Below are 23,025 nucleotides of genomic sequence, written 5' to 3'. Positions count from 1 at the left end.
GACTCAAGCTCCAAATCCCAAGCGCATTTTGAAGCTGAAACCCAGTTTCCCAAGTTAGAAATTACTCCCTTCTGTACTTGAAAGCCTCAGACATGGAGCAGCATTGAAGTAAAGCAATCCCCAGTTATTGGTTGGGTAAGTTCTTAGTGGCCACACAGTAAGCTCGAGGCAGGACCTGAAGTGCCAGCAGAGAGCTGAGGACCACACCACTGCCTCCATCGTGTTCTCTTCTACTTTCCTCATGCCCTCTGAAACAATTGCTGTAGGAAAAGCAACAAAAACCCCACTGGGGTAAATGCAGGGTCTGTTTGAGGGAATCTGTGCAATCTAATGGGAGGCAACCAAAGAGCCATTGTTTGTTGGCCCTTAGGAGAGCAGAGATTCCAGGGAGGGAATCGCAGTGGAAGCTGGCAGAAGGCAGCGTGGCTGGAGCTTCTGCCCCAGGGGCTTCCCATGCTCTGTGTCAAGCAGCCCTGACTGTCTCCTAGGCTTTGTGTTCAGATGTCTGCATCAGGGTTTCCAGCCCTTTGGCAATCTCTTTCCAAAATCTCTATTTTACAGGCAGACAACAGCACTTGAGATGAGAACTCTATTGAAGAGTGATGGTCTAAATAATGTTCTGCTTGGCGTAGAAAGCAGCTACAGATGTCACCAGCTACAATGCTGTAGATGGGTTTGGCAGCCAGTGCCACCCATCTCCTGCAGAGCCACAGACCCAGATTCCCCAAACAGCACCAGTCCCTTGTCCTTATGCTCTGGCTTGGAACAATGCTGGAGAGTTGCAGCTTTGGATCAGCATCTCCCCTGACCTGGGTTTTGCTGCCTTAAGGCATCAGGATTCTTTGCTGCTGTGGAATTTAACAGAGTTTGATACACTTTGGGGGAAATGGAGAAGCCAGCATGGAAGGTTTGCTTCATTCACAGACAAGCAGCAGAAGAAGTGAATGGACAGTGATTTTTCTTGGGGCAGCTTTGAATGGGAAGGAAAGGGAGGGTTGCTTATACAAACCTGGTGTTATTTTACAGTGTAGACACGCAGGTGGCTTACGTGATTTGTGGCATGATCTATTCTAATAGCACACCTCTAAATGCCCACCTGAACCTCTAAACGTGTTTCTCTGTGGTTTTGGTTGAATAGTTTGACATCATGTCATGTATTTGCTTTGGCGTTTGCTCTCAAAGACCTGCAAGTCTCTTTTGTTAGAGAGATGGATTTCAACCCAAAGGTTCATCTGAAATAGCTTTAGTTCTGAGGCTTGCATGGAAGGAATTGAAGTAGAACTGGAATTAAACTACAGCAAAGCTTAGCTGCATCACATGGGCCTTTTTATATCATAAAGCTTGTAGTGAGAAGCTGCTGTCTGGTACCTCTGACCAACACAAGGTCTCCTTGCTAACGTCTGCAGTGAACTGGCTGTGCACTGGGAAGTTGTAGATGCCGCACTGGTAAATGAGGCTTCAGCAATGCAGGAGGAAGGATTGTATGGATTTCTGCTGGAATCATTTATTTGGAGCTCTGTTCCCATCCCAGTCTCCTAAAGGGAAAGAAATGAAATAAATGCAAAACAAACAAGGCTGTTATTTAAACAATGCTTTTGCAAATAACAGTAATGTGGACCAATAAATCACAGCCAAAGCCGGGATTTAAACTATCCTTAAACCCATTAAAGTAAAGGCAATTTAAAATGACCGTCTCCTGAAAGGCCCAGCACTGACAAATCCATTTATGAGGCAGGATTTGAATGGGATTATTAGTTTAATGAACTATTGAACAGTTTCCAAGAGCAAGAATGTGTTTAACAAAGGGGAAAGAAAAGATGATTAGTCTGCAGCCAGCTGAGCTGTTTGCTGGCAGAATGATTTCCTGTAAGTTCATGGCTGCCTGTTCTTTCAAGTAAGAAGAAAGGCTCAGCTCCAGCCTGACTTTAAACACAACCAATTATGTCAGGCCCATTAATGATGAAATGGCCACTGCAATTGAGAAGATGGATGAAGAGAGGCTGCTGGGGGAGGCATTGGTTCTACCTCTTGCGTTGCTCTGACTTGCACAGAAAGAGATGTCTCTATTGAGTGTGGGGAATGGGGAATACGAGGAGTTCCTAAGCTGCTCTGCTATAGATTTTGTGACACCTCCTTAGTTTGCAACTTGACACTGGGGAATGGAGAGCAAAGGCACATGGCAACTGTGCAACAGCAAGAGAAGAGGAGCTGCTGGGAGGTAAATGAGCTCTTCATCCACCAGCCTAAGCCTGGGAGTGGAGCTCAGTGGAGAGGGAGAGCCATAGCCTGTGATTCTGGGCCACATGGCACCAAGCTAAACTGGAGCTTATGCTGGGATGCTCATGGAATGGTTTGTGTTGGAAAGGACCTTAAAGCTCGCCCAGTTCCAGCCCCCTTCCACTGGAGCAGCTGCTCCAAGCCCCTGTGTCCAACCTGGCCTTGAGCACTGCCAGGGATGGAGCATGCTATTCAATGTCAAGGGGAGGTTGGACATAGAGATGAGCTTCACCACCTTAGTAGTTTACTCCAGGATGTGCACAGGAGCAGATGACTCCCAGCAGTGTTTTAATCCGCCTCCATCCCTGACATTGCAGGAATTGCAGACGGGTGTCCAGCAGCAGTTGTAATTTTCTTCACACTTGCTTTAGGTTTATTGGAAACAGGTGCCTTTAAAAGGAGCTGATGCCCAAAGCGCAACCAGCAATGTCAGATGTTTCATGATTCAGGCCCTGATTTTGCCTCTGCCAAGTTTAAGAGCAGTGTTTTAGCTGACTTTGTTGCAAGGAAAAAGCCCTAAGAGGGAGTCAGCAAATCTCTCCTGCAGTGGTACATCTGTGCTGCTGCTGCTGCTGTGAACCTAGTGAGAGGTACTGATTTCTTAACATCTCAAAGCAAAGTCCTTTAAATACAGAAGTTCAGCTTTCATTCCTTAAAAGAAGTGGATTTCTTGACCTCAGACTTGTAGGAAACTTGCATGAAAATGAAATCCAGTTTCGAGTGAGAACCAAAGTGCTACTAAGAGGCAGTAGAAGCTAAAATGTCCCATTGCTTAACTTCATGCTATGGTTTAGGCTACCAGACACTCTCATACTGACTGTGTGGGTTGTTTGTGAAAAAGAGCCAGTATCTATGGTGATTTCAATGCTTAAAAAAGCAAATCTATGGGGTATGTCACTGACTACAACTGAAACAGCAACCATGTGTAGCCAAAGAGTAACAACATCCCTCCAGTACTTATGAGAATGATCTGAAATGGACCGTGCTGCCTGTGGTTGCCCACATGTCATTGCAGTTGGAATAGGTGAGGACTGTAGGGCCCTTCCAACTGAAATATCCTCTTCTATTTCATTCTAAATACCGAGCTTTCTTACAGGACAGTGAAACACATATTTATGTATGCTCTGAAGACTCCATCTGCAAGGGAAAAGCTTTGGGCATCTCCACTTAGAAGCTATGAGGAAGAGCATGGTTAAACCGTAGCAGATCCTTCTTGCCTTGCCCCATCACCTTCCTGCCCTGGGCAGGATGTGGGTCTCTGTGCTCTGAGGCTTGCTAAAGCCAAGTGTAGAGAGAGTGGATGTCATTCAGTAAAGGTGCACCTGGAGCTTCTAGTGCTGTGATCCAGTTGTCTCTTGAGCATCTCTTGAGTTATCTCTTTGGTTGCTTCCAGGTCCACCCACTCCAGGCATGTAAACATTTATTCATAAAGCTAGAACTGAAATACTATAACCAATAGAAGGACCAAAATGAAGGCAGCAGATGGAAACTTCCAACTGAAGATTCTTGTTCCCAAGTTTTCCTTGTGCTTTGATTTGTATTGTGAAAGGCTTGATCCTGGACTTCTGGCCTAGGCTGGTTCCTCTTGCTCTTGGCAGGAAGCATGGAGGTGATGTTGGTATGGGCAGGGATTATCTGCTGGAGAAGGGAATGGGTTTTGTTGGAAGCTTTGAGAATCGTACTTGCAGTTTTGATTGATTTCAGCATTTAAGGGGGAGGGGAAAAGATGGGATTGTTGGTAATGCTGCTTCCCAAAGGGAAGTGTTAACCGGCTCCTGGGAATCTGCTTGCTGCTCTGAATTATGGTAGGAAATTCAGCCCTGGCCACAGAGATGGGAGAAGCACCATCAAACATGGAAAAGACCCATTTAATGCTGGTTCAATTCAAGACAAAGAGAATTTAATATGTATTAGAAGTAGGAATGTAATAACCATCTGGAAAGCATGATTTAATTTCTCCCCATTTTCTAATAATATAGAAATGAAACCAGTAAGCACCTGAGTGACTTTATTGCTCAGTTAAAAGGCATATATTTTGGTCCTGGTTAACTAAAGAAAGTGGTGAAGTAGGTGTCTATGGGGTCACTCTCTTTAGCTTCAGACCCTCCATTTTCTGGGATAAAATTGCTAAAACATGAAACCTGAGATTAAAATAACTGCTTAAATCAAGGCTTCCTTTCCTGTTAAATAGCCAAGAAAAAATAGCCTCTAATCACTTAAACCAATCTCTCTTGTCTAGAGCCCCTTGTAGGCTCTGGGAGGAGGAGCAGGCAGTGATGTACTCTTCCACCTCTGCCTAGCTTCCTTAAGGAGAGCCACAGTGGAGGATCAGCAGCTGAATTCAGATGCTTGGAGGGCTCAGCTTTCTTTGAGCATCCTATGTCAAGGTCTTCTGAGTCCCAGTTTGTGTTGCCACAGATTGAGTATTGCAGGTACTGCAGAGAGTCTTAGGGAAGTGATCCAGAGCTCAGCAAACAGCTTCAGGATGTGCTCAGTTCTGAATACTTTTGGGTTTGCAGTATTACCCAGCAAAATAGCTGTTGGCAGTCTTAAGGGTTGTGGCTTTTACTGGTGGTAACAGGAAGTTGGCATCTCTGCACCTTGAAAATGGAGCTCTTAGAACCAAAACTAATTGAAATCACTGGGATTTGAACTCATTCCTGAAAGTTAAACAGATGCTGGGCTGCTCTGCAGAACAAGAGGATGATGTTTCAAGTGGGAGGAATTAAGCACCTCCTTTGCAGGCCTGAGTTAATATCCTTGCATTAAACAGGGAACAGGATAGGAGCAGCTGGCTTCTCCAGTGGAATTACTCTATCTCGTTAGCAAATAACTTATCACACTGTGTATATTGCTTGAACAAAACCAGGAATCCTCTCTAGCCTGGTGTTAGCTCCATTGTCACCCAGTTGGTGTATCTACAGCAAAATCTGCAGGGGCTGGGGCAATCCGGAGCAGTGTTTGGGCTGGTGCTTGTTCCTAAAGCTGAGCAAGTAGAAGTACATGGAGAGTTGGCTAAATCTTTGCCTGGATGGTTTGATTTCCCCATAAATATCCCACAGCTGAAACCTGAGGACAGAGATAAACTTGCACATGAGGTAAGGGACAGGGGAGGTGGTGACTGTGGGGTTGCCATTCACCCCATGTACCCCAAACTGGATGTGCTGGCAGAGTACAAGAGAGATTTTCCTATTTCTTGAGATACTCAGAGAACACAAAGAGAGGACAGAAGAAAGACTGAGAAGGCTGAGTAAGCTTCATGGGTTCCTAACGTTAGGGGGTTATGAAAGGGGGGGGATAACTGGACCTGGTGGCCACGCTTCTCCTAGTCTAGTCTAGGATGTGGTCTGCTGCTGTTGGGTATTTCTCCTCTGATGAATTTGTCCCACCTATTTTGAGGACCAGCATCAAGGATGAAGTCTCTTGACCATTTGGTTTGTGGTGGGATGGTTGATCTGAAGTGCTTCTCATCCTGAAGCCACCAGGCACTGATCCCATGTGCTGGTGGGGAAGTTGCTGCACACTCTTCCATACAACACTGGGCTCCAGCCCTGCACAGTTGTACTTTGGCAAGGCAGGAGGGTAGTTTTTAAGTGAGTGTTTTGCTTGAAACACTTAAAGAGAAAGGAATTCGTGCTTGGTCACTTGCCCGATGTACATCTGGGACCTGGTGCAAGTGCTTTCCTTAGCAGAGGCTTAGCTTACGGAAAAGCAGTTTGAATACAATGAGTACCTATTCTGTAACTGTGACTTGTCCTCATCAAGGCAGCAGAGAAGAGATGTCAAGTGTTGGCATCTCTGCCCTTACCAAGCAACTCAGACTGGTCCAGAGAGCACTGGCAGCAGGTACCCAGACCACAAAGAAAGCAATGAGCTGGGAGAACATGTGCTGGACCACTGAGCATGCACCAAGGCAGACCAGGATCACAGGCCAGGGCATCCTCAGTCACTGGCCAAGAGTCTCCACTTGGTGAGAAGAACAGGAAATTGGCCCCAAGTAATGAATTATAGTGGGTTTTTTTGCCCCCTGAATGAATGTGTTCCATTGCTCTGGATGAGGCCAGTAAGGAGAACATGACCAGCTATGGGAGCAATCCCTGTGCGGATCAGAGCATCTCCCCCCAGCCCTGGCAATCCACCAAGTTCCATTCCCACCTCTCTTCCTCTAATTTAAGGAATGAAAATACCACTTTTGATGGCTGGTGACAACTGAGGTGCACTGATTGCTCACGACCCTGGGCTGCTGGTCCTGCTCTCTGGAAAGCACACACTCCATGCAGCCAAGGGTTCATTAGCTTTGTGTCTTGCTGGGTGGACACTGCAGTTGTTCCTCAAAACAGAGCTTTCTGAGGGTTTGGAGAGCCCAGCCTAGCTGGGTATCCTTTTGCCCATGGCTTTAGGAGCGTGCAAGAGCCTGTGTGCATGTGCTAATGTAGCTGTGGGTGAATGGGAAGCTCAGGATGACTTGGCACTGGTGAGGCTGCACCTTGAATCTGGGCTCCTCACTCATCTCTGGATGGGGCCAGAGCAGGGCAATGGAGCTGGTGCAGGGCTTGGAGCACAAGGGATGGGGAAGGGCTGAGGGAGCTGGGGGGTTCAGATGGAGAAGAGAAGGCTCAGGGGGACCTGATGGCTCCATACAAGTGCCTGCAGGAGGATGGAGCCAGGAGGGGCTGGGCTCTGCTCCCAAGGAACAAGGGATGGGACAAGAGGAACCGGCCTCAAGCTGCACCAGGGCAGGTTTAGATGGAGCTGAGGAACAATTCCTGCCCCACAGGGTGCTCAGGCATTGGAACAGGCTGCCCAGGGCAGGGCTGCAGGCACCAGCCCTCACACACCATGGAGATGAGGCCTCAGTGCTATGGGGTAGGGGTGGCCTTGGCAGGGCTGGGAATGGGTGGACTGGATGCTCTTAAAGGCCTTTTCCAACCTGGTTGCTTCTGTGGTTCTACAACTTAGTTTTTGGCTTCCATCTGTGTCTGCAAAGTGTTCTCAGCCTGGACTCCTCATTCTGTGCTCTCTGCCCTTTCCTGCCTTTAGCAATGAATTCTTCTGGGGTCACACTGGGCATCTGACAATAACTGGCAGGACCGAGTCCTTTTTGGCTGCTTGCTCAGCCAGTGAGCAACAGCTCAGTGCTCCAGGCTGCCTTTCCCAGGCTGCTAACAGCAACAGCCAGATGCTGCTTGTGTTCTGGCCCCACAGGCAGGCTGGCACCCTGAGCCTCAGGCAGTCCTGTGGTATGGATTGCCTCCCAGCCCTTGCTCATGCCTCCAACCCCATTGTGGATGTGGGAGAAAGGCTTCTCTTACTAATAGCCGTGCCTTTCCACATCACATGGCCCCAGCTTTGCTCCAGTTGGGTTTGTTTTCCTGGCATCTCCCCATTCTCAGATGGAGCCACCGCCAGCAGGCAGCATTTGGTGCCATCAATTGAAATTCATGCTTACTTTGTCCCTGCTTATCTCTAGAATCCTTATTTAAGGAGGACAAAGAAGATGCTATGGCCAACGCTGTGATTCCCTCAGTTCTTTCTTAGCATCACCCTTGGAGCCATATTCACACTCATGCAAACAGTTCTCTTGAGCAGCTGAGCTCTTCCAGCCTTTCCCTGCATGGCACAGAAGGTGATAAGGGAAGATCTGCCTTGTCTTGCAGGTCTATTTTTGCACCAGCCAAACCATGGGGCTGCACCAGCAGTGATGCTCTTATCTCCATGGCTCTAACACCCAAAATAGAAGCCACCCGGGCCCTAGCACCATCTCAGCAGTACAACTGTGTCTCTCCAGGACTGCATCGTGTCTGGATGAGACCCTCTTGCTATTTTGACTAGCAGGGAGGCAAAGCTGAGAACCAGCGGAGCAGAAAAACCCTCTTGGTTTTGGGTTCCTGCTGGTTCTGAAATGTCTGGATTTTGATGATCAGCAATAACCCAAGTTAAGGGCAAGTTTATGGAGCTCGAATTATTTGACCTCTAACCTTGGTATCCCCATATCCGAGGAGCACTTCACCACAGACTGGCTGCAGTTTGCTGTTTAACAGCTAAATGGAGTCCCTTTTATCCACACCTTCTTGCTGAAGGGAATGTGGGTTTCCAGCTTGTTGTTCCCAGGATTAAGATGACTGCTATTAACTTCCAAAAGCAATTTTGACACAATTTGGTTCAATGTTATGTTTTTTTCCTCACAAAACAGTGTTCTCCTCACTGAGTTATTGCTTTGGAATCTGATTTCATTCTCCCTCTAGGTCATTTCTGTGACACCATTAATTTCAACCCATTCAAAACGGGTTCTCCCCATGTTTTGTTTTGCAACTCGGCTAACGTTTAGCATATGCTTGTAAAGGTTCAGTTCTGGAGGAACAATGGAGATCTGGTGCTTTAGCTTACTGTATAACAGGGTGCCCAGGGCCTCTCCCAGCATCTCTGCACAGAGCCTGATGAAATCCTTGGCTCCTTGTCTCTTAGGAAAAGGTGGCACTTGCAACTGCAGTTCAAAACACTCACTTCAGTATGAGTTTCATGTGTTATGGCTTATGGGATTGATGAAGATACATCTTCCTTCAACGACTTTGACAAAAAGCCTGATAAAATGGCTGTATAACAGTGTACGAAGGTTGATGGTACCTTCCTTGCATGGCTGTTCACATCCTTATGTTGGAAAGGGGGACGAGCAAACAAAGGCAATGACAGGAAAACAGACCAACGGTACAGCTCTCTCAACAGGAAAATGCAGGTATCCAGCTGATAATAGAACCATGGAATGGTTGGGGTTGGAAGGGACCTCAAAGCTCATCCAGTTCCAACCCCCTGCCACAGGCAGAGACACCTTCCACTGGAGCAGCTTGCTCAGGTCATTGACATACTGATATGGACTGGTTTTAGGCTGATGATGTTGAACATTGTGGCTATGGTTCCATGCTGCAGCCTCATGTCAGGGTAGACCTGGCTTTCCTTGGGCTCCATATAGCCCTGAGAGAGTCACTGTAAGCTCAGAGCATTCTGCACAGGGTGCTCAGAAGTCAGTTCCTGACGTAATGTATGGTGGTTCCTTTGGTGGGAATGAAACGTGTCTTGTTCAAGCTCCCAGCGAGGGAATGGGGTTTGGCAGAGCAATGTCCCACCAGAAGCTGTTTCCGCGCTCTCCCGCAGCGCTGATCCATGCTGGATTCATCCAATGCACAGAAACAGAGGCAAACAATGATTGTGTTTCATTTCAGACCCAATGTCTGTGGCTCGAGGTTCCATTCCTACTGCTGCCCCGGCTGGAAAACGCTGCCTGGAGGGAACCAGTGCATCGTCCGTGAGTATCCATCTGCGTGTTAAGGGCACCACTAAATTCCATGTGGGAAGGGATGTGCACCTCACAGTTCAGTGGATAACACATTTCATAACCCACTGGGACAGGAGCACCGGTGCTGGGAATTCTCATCTCTGTGAGGCTTGATTAAACCAGGGTGGTTACAACTGGTGCCATTTAGTGCCTGGCCTTTTGTCCACTGCCCCATGGGGAGTGCAAGTCAGTTCAGGAGTAAATAAATCAGGTTCTCAGTGGGGACTCTAGGGGTGATTTTACCTGCATTTGGTTGTGCTTCATGCTGAAACACAGTAAATACATGATGTCCTGGAGGTATTAATAGCCTGGACATCCAAACTAGCTGAGAGCACTGTGGGATGCTGGTATCTCCCAGTGTTTTAGCTTCCTGAAGAAACCTTCTGTGTTAGAAAGCACTTGGAATTGTATTGAATGCCCTTTTCCAGACTTCCTAAAAGGAGTTGACAGTGGGAGGAAAACAACAGGCTCCTCTAGTGGGCTCTCCCACCTCATACAGGTCCCATATTCCAGAAGCAATTCCATCTTCAGGCTCTAAACTCAGTCACTTTGGGAGAGAAACACTTTGTGCTTCCTAATAGAGAGCAGGCTGGGACAAGATGTCCAAAACTGAGCTCAGAGCTGCAAATACTCTCAATGGAAACAGTGTCTGTTGTGTTAGGAGTGATCACAGAATGGTTTGGTTTGGAAGGGACTTTAAAACTCCACCAGTTCCAACCTCCATGTCCCATGGGCAGGGTATCTTCCACTAGACCAAGTAGCTCAAAGCTCCATTCAGCATGGGCTGGAACGGGGACGGTTGATGTATCCTTGCACACAGCGATTCGCCAGTCCCAAAGAATGGCATTTGGTGCATTCAAAACAGAAGGGCAATGAAGAGGCCTCATATCTCAGGATAAGAGTTGCATTAAATGCATCCAACTTCACCCCAGGTGATGATGAGAATTGAAGATCTGTGTCCTTTCTCCTGTGAGAAACCCACAGAATCCTCCTCAGCATCCTTGGGACATGGGATGCCCTGATAAGGATACAGGGCTTGAGTTGGATGCTGGCTGCAGTGAAGGGTTAAGGAACTCCCAGCCAAAGAGCTGCTCTGTGGCATGTGGGGTTAGTGACACTCAGGGCTGGCTGCTGACTTTTCTCATAACTAACCCATGGCATCTGGGCTGCAGGTCCTCAGGGGACGCTGGCTTGTGATTGTATTTATAAAACACACAGAGATGAGATACTTTCATGGGGCTCTCATAAAAGTTGTGCTTACACAGGTGGAGCAACACTGCCAGCTATGCTCTTGGCTCCCATGGCACAGGAAGGGGAAGAGATTAGCAGGGGTCCCAGGCAAGAAGGGATGGGGATTGCTATGAAGGCATCCTGCTGATGCATCTCTGGCTGATGCAGGCTCAGCCCCTCATTCCACAGGAGATGCATCCCAGTAACAGTTCCCTCAATGCCAGACCACAGAGTTCACAATGCTTTGTGGAAACACACACAGTGTAAGGAAAAGAACAACCTGGCTTAGCGTGAGCATCACTTGTCTCTGCTGAGAAGCTTTGTTAGCAGGCAAAACAAATAGATTTGTTCTATTATGACATATATTATAATAACAAATAGATTTGTTCTATTATGACATATATTATAATAACAAATATATGTTATAATAGAACAAATATAAAAGTGACATACATCTTCCCTGTCCTCTGCTGCCTCTAAAAGCAGTGTGGCAGCAGGACCAACCCCTGGCTATGGTAAAAGGAAGATGTTTCCCTGTGAACAAGTGGGTCCTTCCCACCACTGCTCTGCCCTGAGTCCTCGAGAGGTGCCCCAACTTCCTACCCAGGTTCTTATTCTTACAAGGGATGACTTCTCATCCCCTTAGCAGCCAAAGCCATGCCTGTGAGCTGGTTCACACCCCAGCCCTCTGCTCATCCCTGTGTCCTTCTCTTCCTCCAGCAATCTGCAGGAATTCTTGTGGTGATGGCTTTTGTTCACGGCCAAACATGTGTACGTGCTCCAATGGACAGCTTTCTCCCAACTGCGGCTCAGCTGGAGGTAAGGACATCGCTGGTGCTGCTCCTCCCTCTGGAGCCCTTCTGTGCTCTCCTCATTTCCCCATCACAATGAAAGGAAATGTCTGTGCATCCCTGCAATGGTTGGTGTTTTGGCAGCCAGGTTCTGGTCTGAACTGGGGAGCAGTCAGAAAGTCTCATTTCTTGTGGCCCTTTAAAGGTCCTCACTGCAATTCCTGTATGAGGGATCCTGCAGGATGCAGCTCAGAAACCGCATCCTGGCAGCAAAGAGCGATGCTGCTGCCATAGAGTCCATGCATCCATCCCTGGCTGTGTTTTGCAGTGGGATGGAATCTGTCACTGCTTTTGGGAACCGAATAAATAGTCTATTTTTCCCAATGGAAAAACGATGTAGCCTTTCCTGGGCTGGGATTTGGACGTCAGGGAGAGCTGCCCAGGGTTTAACCAACTGCTGTGACACAAGGAGCTTCCCCACTGGCAGAGGTGGGAATGCAGAAGCTGCATTGCCCCTTTTTCTGCTTTCTTCTCCCAGCTTGGACCTGGGAAGGGACTGGCTTAGGTCTCTGAGTAACTCAGGGCGACAGGCACGTATCCAGAAAGCAATTCCCATATCCCTCTGGTAATCCCTGCCCATTCAGTACCAGACCCTGCTTGCAACCCCTCCGTTACCCTGCAGCACATGGTTCTGCACAGAAAGCACTCCTGCTCCAGGCTAAATCCTGATGGCTAATGATGTTGTGTACTTTCTGGAAGGGAATTATTGCTCCTTTGGGCCCCTTTTTCCGTTGTATTGCTGAAAGGACCTGGGAATTATGTAGAGCTCAGGCTGGATATGAGTCAATAGTCACGTAACAGAGGGTGATGGCCACAAGTTGCTGCTCGAGATGTTCAAGCTTGGGATCTTCAGGCATGAAGATGATTGTCTTGGAGGCTGGTGCAGTGCTGGGGAGAGTAATCAGAGCTGGGGGGGATCACCCTCCTATGGGGGGGGTTAGGCTTAGAGAGACAAAGCCATAGCCAGCCCAATGTGCAAGCCTATGAGCTCCTATGAGCCAGCATAGGGACCCACCTGGGTCAATGCAGGATTTACAGGCAGCCCCAAAGGGCTTCAGTTGTTCCTAAAGTAACAGCCGGTCCCCATCCACGCATTGCTATCCAGATCTCCAAATGGGGGTAACCAAATCGTGGGTGACTATGGAAGCACTTCACCCATAAGTGATGCCACAACTCAAACACCAGCCAAAGAGTAAAACCCTGCAAGCAAAGAAACAGAGCTGTGGTACAGGATCAGTTTAAGAATGGATTTTGCCTGTCCTCTATGTAAAAGGTAGGAATTCAGAGGATTTTAGAGTCTTCTGAGGCTGTTTTTAGAGACAACCCACACATTTATTTCCCATCATTGCCCCTCTGTGGGCAAGCTATTGTTCCTCCAGTGACTTGCAGGCATCTGATTGAAGGCCAGAACCCCCCCAACCCCACACTGAGGGTGTGACTCAAGAAGGAAATTCCCCATAGCTGCTTCCAAAGTGCCACGTTGTGCTCCAGCCCTGCAGATGTCCCCAGCAAGCGCTCAGCACCAGACCCATGTGTGTGTGCTGCTCCTGCAGACCTTCCCCATGTCTTTGCTGAGAGGAAGGTGCTGAAGACACAGTTTGGGGAGTGAGGGTCCATATGGTTGCAATCACAGAGGAATGCAAGGAATGCTGTAAGCAGTATATACATATGGGCACAGCCCTGGCAGTCCCCTGAGCCTGGGCTGGATTGCAGCATGCACTCGAGGTGGGGGTAGGTTCCTCTGCAGGGGCTTCATCAAATCTGGCATTCATTGTGGGGATGCTTGGGTCTGTATTTATCATGAATGCTTCAGGGAGGTAAAGCAGACAAATTGTGCATTCCAGAGGCAATAAAAGCCACTGTGCCTCTCGCTGTCATAACAAAAGGCTTGGTTTCCTGCTATGGGGAGCAAGGATATTTCAGGAGTCATTTGCAAGTGACTGTTTGGATAGTAGTGTTCTGTAAGCAGAGAGAAAACCTGCCTGGAAACTAGTGCTGAAGGTGGCAGGCACTGGTCCTTTCAAACCCATTGTAGAACTGATCTAATCCAGTTAAACAGGGCGAACCATCATTCCCTTTATTCCTAGGACTTTGGTCTCTGCTACCCTGGCAAACCCTGACCAAGCAGAACAGGCCTGGAAATCCTCAGTTGGAAGATGGTCTTCGGCAGGGGGGTTCTAACAGTGCCATCCTGGGGGAGAAGTGAGGTGTTGATGGGACCTCAGGGCTTTGGGGACCATGGCAGAAGAAAGGAACTAGCTTTGTGTAGGTCCAGTGGGAAAGTTCCTGGATGAGCATCAGGGTTCTTTTATGTCAGACCCTGATGTCCCAAAAGGCCTCGACTTCACTGAGCCTTTCCCCTTGCTGAGTGCATTGAATGTGAGGCTCAGGATGCTGGTTCCTGACAGACGGACAGCTCTGACAGACAGCTCTGAGCTACCTCTGTCTCTGGGCAGCCCTCCCAGATTTGCTCTATGTAATTGTTTTCCCAGGGCTGATTAATTGTAGGGAGCAGTGCAGGGGAAGCATGTGCTGGAAACTGCCTTTTCCCAGGGAGACTGGTCTCATGTCTGACGATCCAGGCAATGCTTTGAAGCCTCCAGCTTAGTTTCCTTAATCATTAAGCTTTCATCTAAATTTGGCCTGAGCTCTGGCCATAGAGCAATAGGAAGAGTAGTAGACATCATGACTAATTCAAACCACACCAGCAACGCATGGATTCGATGTACAGCACATGTGCTGAGCATCCTGAACGCAAAGCTCGGAGACTTCCCATTCCATTCCTCCTTCCTTTCAGGCTTCCTCTGAGCAAGGCATCAACCCTATATTATCCCTATTGGACACTTGTCCTACTACCTTTTGGACAGACCTTTCACTTGCACTGGCCCCAGCTCTTCCCTGCTTAGAGCAGAGCAGACACAAGCCATAGCTGAGCATCCACTCCCATATGCACTCTCCTTCAAGCTGCCAAATCAGGGCCCCTTCTATCCCTGGCAGACATGAGGTGGTTCATGCTGAAAACCACTTCTCACATAACTTGCTATAACCTCGGGGCTTGCAGTTTGAGTTGTCACATCTTACAAAGGATGAATGCATCGTTCCAGGCCATTCAGGGAAGATGGAAAATTCTTTGACCTGTATTTGTAACTCAATGTTTAGCAGTTAAGCCCCATTTTGGGGCTTTTCTGCTTAAATACCACATTACTTAAACAGTGAATAGTAATGAAAGCCAATACTGGCTTTGTGTCTACATCAGTATAAAGCTTCCCAATTTATTTATTGCTATTGTTTTCCTACAGTGCATTAGTCACATTTGAGTGTGGCATAATCTACTGTGAAAGCTGAACTCTAACACAGCAAGAAGAATAGATGATACATGCTTTTCTTTTCAGATTTCTTAAAAACCCCTCGTATTAAATGAATTGCACCATAGTAATAGCAATAGGCCACATAAAAAGAAGTATCTTAAAAGCTGATGCTTTTCCTCCACCAAAGAAGTCCTATTCCCCCAAACATCTCACTGGTCTTTTAATACAATGGCATTTTAAAGAGTAGACAGCCCAGAATGTGAAAAGTCTGTTTCTAAAATGGGGCAATGATCCAAAAGGATCATAAAAAGGGTATGAAAATACTTGAGAAGTGTAGTATTCTGAAAGAAAAGCTTGTTTAGAATGGCAGAGTTATGACAGAAAGGGAGGTACCAGGAACTATGTCCTTACTCACAGTTCCAGTGTCCTGTAGAAAGGGCAAAGCTGCAGATGTTTAACTTAGAAAGCAAAATGATGAGTTTCTGTGGAATGAGCTCTGTTTGTATGGCTCTAAAAGCTGTTTGCTGTAAGAGGACAATGATACCTTATCCTGTATGGGATGCTCTTGAAGTACATCCCTGAACTGCTCCAAGTTTCCCACTGCCCATAGTGCTTGTGGGTATTCCCTGTCTGAACAGTATCAGGTACATGAGGAATAAAACATCTTACACCTAGGGAATAAAGAACAGGCTCTCTATTTACTTTTGTCATTGTACCTCAGTAGAAGTGTAAGCCTTTAACCACACTATGGGCTCATATCCCACCATGGGAGGTCAACAGTCTCTCTGCTTAACTTGAAGGAACTGGCCACTTACCATCACCCTTAGGTTCTGCACTGAGACCAGAAAGCTTTGAACATCCCTATGTGTGGGCTGTTCACTTCCCATCACAAGTGCTTGCATCGTTGTGTGATATTTCCCTGCTCTTCCTCATAGTCCAAACCTGCAACGTGAGGTGCATGAATGGTGGGAGCTGCAATGAGGAGTCCTGCCTCTGCCAGAAGGGCTACACTGGAACCTACTGTGGCCAACGTAAGTACCTGCAAGTGCTGCTGGTGAGGCTGGATCCATGCAGCTGCATGACCAGAGAGGTCACCTTGCACACACTGATGTGCTCTTCGGTGGCATCACTGTATCCTCCTCTCCATTGAAATCTCAGCCCACTCTCCTTAGGGGATATAGATACAGATATAGACATATTTGATGTAATGTAATTGTAAATGTATATATACATAGATATATATGTAAATAAAATGTAATACATATATATGTATATTAGATATAATTTCTCTGCAAATAGTTTTAAATAAACAGCATATTCTCCATTAGAAGAACAACAAAAATACAAACCAACCAGTACTTTTGGATTATAAATTGCTCCTGGTTACATTTGGGAAGTTGAGTTTTTAGTTGTTATTTGACAACACTGATTTTCTATAGAGGAACCTCAAGATAGTAATTGAAAGACATTTTGCAGCGTTTTATGACTTGGTTCTCTTGTTTGCCCAATTACTTCTGCCTTTCATAGGGAGAAATTGAATTGCCTCCCTGTGAGAATCGCTAAGATTCCCAGTCAGGTCTATAAGTAAAAGCTGGGCAAAACACCATATTTCCCCTTAAACTTCTCCTCAGCTATGACTGATTCCTTTCTTGCTGCAGCTTTCCAAACAGTTTCACTCCAAGCAGACACACCATATGGAAAATCTCATTCCGAACAGCTCAAGCTTGGGAAAATTATAAGTAACAGCAACCCTGGGCTTAGAATGGAACGTGCTAGGCAACCTTAATTATGTGCTGCTACCAGCTCCACCTATAATATCCTCAGTAGAGTTTTCATAATGGTTCAGATATTGGCAAGACATCACTGAAAGGGTGGGGAACAATGGAGAGTCCCACTGGCAGCATCCCAGAGAGCAGATTTCATCTTCCTCGGCTCTAAGATGAGTGTAGGCTTGGAAATGCAGCAGTACCTGGCCTCTGCAGCTCAGAGCTTGGCCCTAGACCAGGCAGGGCCACACTGAGGTGCTGTGGACCTCAACTTTCATGAGGGTCTATTCTACTCTTCTACAATGTGCTCATGGTGGTGTTGGGCAACTGAGGAGCTCAGAGAGTGAAGCTCTCTGTAGGAGCTTTAGGAGGTGTCATAATGCTACTCATCAGTCGTTACAGCTGCTGAGATAGGTCAATGGTATCTGTCACAGCCATCAGTTGCTCATGGCATTGCAGGAGTGTTCCTACATCCTGCTCAATGAGCTTAGCCCCAGGCCAGGACCTAATCAGCAACCTCCTCCTTTGCCTTCAGTTAACTGCAGTTTCTCAGCTTAGGGTAGCAGGTCTGACTTAAAGGCAGTGAACACTTTGTGTGCAGATCAGGCTCGTTCCTCTTTGCTTTGGATCTGTGGGATTGACAAGTCCCCTCTCCTCACAATTCACTGCTGTCACACGTGAAACATTTGCCTTCATGCCGTTCCTCATTTGTATCCGTTCATCTTGACCTTGACATCTAAATCCCAATGCTGACCTGAATGAACTGAGATTCCAGGGCGAAGGAAATCCTCTCAAGTGAAATGAGACTTTATAGCCTTTTTATAAATGGGTTCATTCAGAAACAGGAAGTCATTTTCCAGGGAAGAAAAAGATCAGGCTTCCCTCTGTATATTCCTTGCATGGAGGAGCCTCTTGATGGGTGAGCAACACAATGTAGGCAATAGTCCAAGTCCTGGCAGCACCACACTGGGGTCTCACTAAGAGCATGAATCCCTGATTTCTCTTTCCCTTTCAAAACAGCTGTCTGTGAAAACGGCTGTCAGAATGGAGGTCGATGCATTGGGCCAAACCGTTGTGCTTGTGTCTATGGATTCACCGGTCCCCAGTGCGAGAGAGGTAAGGAACACGTTTTCATGATGCTATCACTGACAGGACAAAGGATGAGCGGTTGGAGATTTCATTGTTAAAGATACTCAATTGGATGTGAGTTTCTGCTCTATTCCTTTGCCTGATTGCACAGCCTCTAATAACAACCTCATAGCCAAAGTGCTCCCTGAGATCCCTTGTTATGTGTCTCTGGATCCTCCTCTCCACATGTGGCCCTTGTAGCTGTTTCTAAACGTTAATAAACCCCCATGCTGGGTACAAGAAGGGTGTTCTTCTCTTGGGCATTTCCCTCTTTCCTATCTTGATAATCTGGGAGTGGCTTAGAAATGCCAGGAAGTCTATTCCTGCAGCATCCTCATGGAGGGGAGATGGGAGCATCAGTCCCTTCCTAAAAACTAAGAGAGAAGGGGAAAGAAACATGGAGATCACACTCTGGGGGTGCAGCCCAGCACACGGGGGGGTTCTGGGCTCAAGCACACATTGAAGCTGGGTTATGGGGATCTTCCCATTGACCAGCACCCCAAGTCCTTCTCCTCAGGGCTGTGTTCTGTTCTACTCTGTGCAAAATGGTTTTTATGGTTTAGTGCTATATTTACTCGAAAAACATTGAAAATTATGGCCAGAAGTGAAGTTTTTCCATGACAGAACCTTATTTTAGTAAAACTGTTTTGAATGAACCCTAAGCCAACTCTGGTTTATTATAAACCTCAAGCGGTTTGATGCCAGCTGCTCCTCCACTATGAAACAGCTCCACTGAGAAACACAGTTTTTACCAGCTAAGAATATGGCTCTTAGTGACATGTGGCTTTGCTGTAGCTCGTCCAGCCAGTGTGTGCTTGAGTAGATCAGATTTACACTTGGGCGGTGTGGGTATGACTGAGGGTTTGGCTGATGTCTCCCTTTCCTGTTGGCTTGGATGGACATCCCACGACGCTGCTCTGATATGATTTTTGGCAAGGGGCAGAGTGGCACAGAGCAGAAATGAAACTGAAACACAAAGCCAACGTGCAGGCTCCCAGCATTAACATCAAAGCACCCTGGAAACGCTCTGTTTTTCCTAGCCTCTCACTTTCCCGAGATTGGGCGAATTCTGTTTCACTTCGTGTCCAAGGATTGGGCTTGTTCCTGCCTTTAATGTTTCTTTTTCCAAGCTGGGGATTCTTGGCAGTGTGATTTAGAGGGTGAGATAGGAATAACAGTTGGTTTCTGGTAGCCCAAGCATCAGTCAGCCCTGCTTGAATCGCAGCCAGCAGAAATAGGCAGAGCTCAACGTAGCTGTGCAATGTTCCTTGGGTTGCAGAAGTGTCTACTGAACCTAACGGTGCAGGTGCCCCATAAAAGGCCTCTGCTGTGGTTTGAGCCTCACATTTATTGGCTGCAGAGAAGGGAAAGCTCTTTAAAAGCCTCCACACACATTTACTGAAGTAACCTTTCATTGCTCCAGCCTCCTTCTTTGTGCTCTCCTTCAAACACAGATATCGGTTGAGCACTGCAGGTCTATATTTGTTAAGCCCTCTCCTTGCCATACATACACGTGCAGATCTGCACTGCTTTAGTTATGGAAGGCTATTATGATAACAGCCTTTCTCTTCCCAAGGCTCTGCCTTGCAAGGCTCCATCCCCTGAACCCACGCTCCAACCCTGTGTCTGCAGAGCTGCTTTCTCTTTGCCTTGCTCCCAGGGATCTGCAGTCTTGAGGTCTGTAAATCCACACAGACATTGGCTGGGTTTGAAAAGAAAGCTGGGAATTTCTGAAGGAAACTTCTGGATACAGCAATGCCAAGAGGGACTGAACAATCCCAACTGTCCTGGCTTTGCATGCGTGGTAGTGGAGGGGTTAGCAGAGAGAGTGGAAGAGGCAGGGAACGAGGGGTCTCAGCAGGGCCAGGCTTTGGAGACATCTTGTAATGTATAAAAAGCTTTACATAAAGAGAGCATTTTTACAAAGCCTTTAGAGATTTGGGTTAGTCCAGACTTGTACAAAGAGACAAAACAAGCTCTCCAGCTGTGTATACACGGCTCTTCCCTGCCAAGACAAACAGCGTGCTTGCTTTGCTAAGAGATGTTAAAAGTTACACTTCTCAAAGAGGCTCCTGGCTGGGGAGTTGGCAGCCAGGTGAGGTGGTGGAGACTGACCCATGGGGGGACAGCGAAGGACTTAACCCTTCCAAGGAGCAAACTCAGTCCTGCTCCATCTGTTACGATGAGGTCCCAGACTCACTGGAGACAGGACCACCGTTGGCTTTCTGCTCAGTTTCTCCATTTAAAGCAGCCGTGGTATTTGACATGTTTACAAGCATCCTTGGGAGTCTCCAGTAACAGGCTTGGAAGGAACACAGATCATCTCTAGCTCCATCTATAGCTCTGAATCTCGTTCCTAAAGATTCTCCCCCAAGAAAGATTAATTCAAAGCAGAGCTTGAAAGCCACTGGCTTCACATGGAGGAAGAACAGTTATGTTATGGGAGCATCACCACATCATCCATGCATGGCTGGGAATGTGGTTGAGTAGTCTGGAAATTCCTTGGATTCCTGCCTGAATCTCAGTGGGCAGAGAGCTTTTGTGAATGGAATGGTTTGGGTTGGAAGGGACCTTAAGGCTCATCCAGTTCCACCCCCCTTGCATGGGCAGGGAATCCTCACTCTAGACCATTTCACCCAAGGCTCTCTCTACGGGTAGTTTAAACTGGAAAGGAAGCAGGGATAACGTGGTATGGACAATCATTTCCCTTAGTACTTTGCTGTGAGATGTCTACTGGTAGGAACCAGCTGGGGTGGGAGATCAGACCACACTCAGCCTGTGGAGGAGAGGATGTGTTGTAGGATCCATCTCTCTTACTGGAATGGGGCAATTGCTTTGAATCACTGCTGGGTAATGTGCAGGCACTGACTGTAGCATGAGTGTGTGCAGAGGAGTGATCTGTTCTGCCACAGACAGGTGGACTATGGACTTGTCTGCAGTGGCAAGCACTGGAGAACATGCCAGTCATCCATGTTGATGAAAAGAAGGGATTCAAAGCCCACAAATCAATCCAATTGCAGGTTTATTTATGGTTTTAATTTTCCTTTCTTTTGCTATAACCCTAAAAGGAGATAATTTTCCTTTGAACCAGTAATAAACTACATTCCTGAAGGCTAAGCAACAGCTTCTGCTGCCATGCACTCAACAAGCCTCATGTTCAACAGTTCAGGGCTCCAGTAAGAGGCTGCTTTGTAGTAGAAGCAATCTAACCAACTTCACACTTCATTCAGGAAATACTCCACTTCAGAGGTAAATACCTTAATAGCCGGGTACTCAGAGAATCTTAGCATCATTTCCTCTCTCTACTTGACATCTTCAGGGATGAAGAACTAGAGAGTATGTTGTATAACCCCAGCAGCCTCTGGTACCACGAACTCCAATCGCATCAGTGGGGGAGGAAAAAGCTGCAGTACAGGAAGAAGGAATCTGTGGGGAAAGAGGCCACATTCTGTGTTCAGTGGGTTTACAGAAAAAGGAGACATTTTGGTGTCGTGTCTCTGATCTCACCCTCCTTCAAGCAGGACGAAAAGGGCTGTGAAAAGGGACAATGTTTGTCTCAGGTGGAGGTGGAGAAGCTCCTCCTGTGTTCCAAGGATGAGGCTGAACTGGGTTTTCTTCCCGTCCAGCTGCTGAGGTCTTCGCTGTGGATGCCCATTGGTACCTCTCATGGAAGGGAATCTTTTCCTTTGGAAAATGAGGTTTTTAGAGTAGCATCCTTGATCTTTGTGGAGATTGTCTGTGGTTGCTCTGGTTTGTCTGGTTCAAAGGGCTCTGGCTGTGTCTGCATGTTCTCCTCCTCTTCATGGTGCAAGGTTAACCAGCAAACTCCTGCGGTGATGCTCTTCAATACAAACACTGAGCTGAAAGCCAGCTGTGCTCCTGAAGCCTTGCATGGTTGTTCCCAAGTCCCATATCCCACAAGAGCCTTGGAAGGAGTTGTGTCCATGTAGAGATAACAGCAAACTTTCAGCTGGCATCCAGTGCCTGAGTTCTGGCTCTTCATTAGGCAGTAGAAGAAAACAAAGCCTCATCACTGAATACAGAGCTCCAGACATGTGAACAAAACCAAGGATGGGAGCCGCAGAAGACCCTGGATGTGCAACATCCATGGAAAAGGCAGTGAGCTTCTCCTCTTCTTCCATGATCCTCACTGTGGGACTGTTCTCTTTCCAAACCCATGGCCAGGACTGGGTTGGTTTGAAGCCTTGGTTAGGTCTAATTCTGGCAGTCAGTTTTGTCTAAAGGCAAGACAGATCCACAGTGATCTCTACTGCTCCCTCCAGCCGTAGCTTTTCCAGTGTCAGACATCCCCTGCCATGTATAAACAGAATACATGATCCAAAACACAGTCTTGTAGCATACAGATGGATGCTCATGAGTGGCTGAGCATAAACTGCATTTTAATCCACTTGGATTTCCAGATGGTGGGAATACTGCAGAATACCCCATTATTCTTGCCTGTGAAGCATCTCCAACCCCCCTCCTGAGGAGGCTGAAGAGTGGCTTTGTCTCAGCTTTTCTGTTTCCTCTTCATAATGATTTCTTTCCCCCTCCTTAAAATATTCAGTCTAATTTGGAGGCTTAGGAGAAAGGAAACAGCCACACAGGATGTGTCTGAGCCCCCCGGGTGCATGCAAAAGCCATAGCAGGAAGCAGGCAGCAGTAATGTGGTCCCTTTGCTCACTCCTCTCTTAACTCAGGTCACAGACTTGAACTCCAAAATGCTGCTCCTAGTGAAGTAATGGGGAGGGCTTTATGGATTTCATACCTTCAGCTGGAAGCTCCCCCGGAGGCCAGGCACACAAAGACATACATCATGCTGGCGACAAAGGGACCACAAATAGTTCATGGGAATTCAGTGCTCTCTGGGATAATGCAGGAAGGTTTTTAATCTCAGCCTTGCATTGCAGATGAAGATATGTCAAAGATCTCTCTTCCATATAACAGGCGGTGCCTGAGGTCCACGGCCATTGTGAAACTGAGCCCAAATCCAGCTCTTCTTCTGAAGGAAGAGCAACACATGGTCCCAGAGGAATGGAGAGATCCCAAAACCATGGACTGAGATGTGGCTCCTTGAGTGCCCTTTGCCTGCCTCTCCCCATGCATCCCCTGAGCTGCAAGGCTGTCCCAGGGTG

General features: G+C 47.3%; 1 protein-coding gene across 3 annotated transcripts in view; it reads left to right on the top strand.

Moving 5' to 3' along the window:
* Positions 1 to 23,025, top strand: part of LOC101873380 (fibrillin-2) — an 87,153-nt gene that overhangs the window by 5,708 nt on the left and 58,420 nt on the right. For all 3 annotated transcript variants that reach the window (XM_031055007.2, XM_031055004.2, XM_031055006.2), the window contains exons 3-6: positions 9,495 to 9,577; positions 11,558 to 11,656; positions 15,932 to 16,027; positions 17,783 to 17,878. In XM_031055007.2, coding sequence (XP_030910867.1) covers positions 9,495 to 9,577; positions 11,558 to 11,656; positions 15,932 to 16,027; positions 17,783 to 17,878 — 374 coding nt within the window. The remainder of the gene's footprint in view (positions 1 to 9,494; positions 9,578 to 11,557; positions 11,657 to 15,931; positions 16,028 to 17,782; positions 17,879 to 23,025) is intronic.

Source organism: Melopsittacus undulatus, chromosome 19 (genome assembly GCF_012275295.1).
Source record: "Melopsittacus undulatus isolate bMelUnd1 chromosome 19, bMelUnd1.mat.Z, whole genome shotgun sequence".
Lineage (NCBI taxonomy): Eukaryota > Metazoa > Chordata > Aves > Psittaciformes > Psittaculidae > Melopsittacus > Melopsittacus undulatus.
The sequence above is the reverse complement of the archived record's forward strand: the minus strand, read 5'-3'. Positions and strand labels throughout refer to the sequence as shown.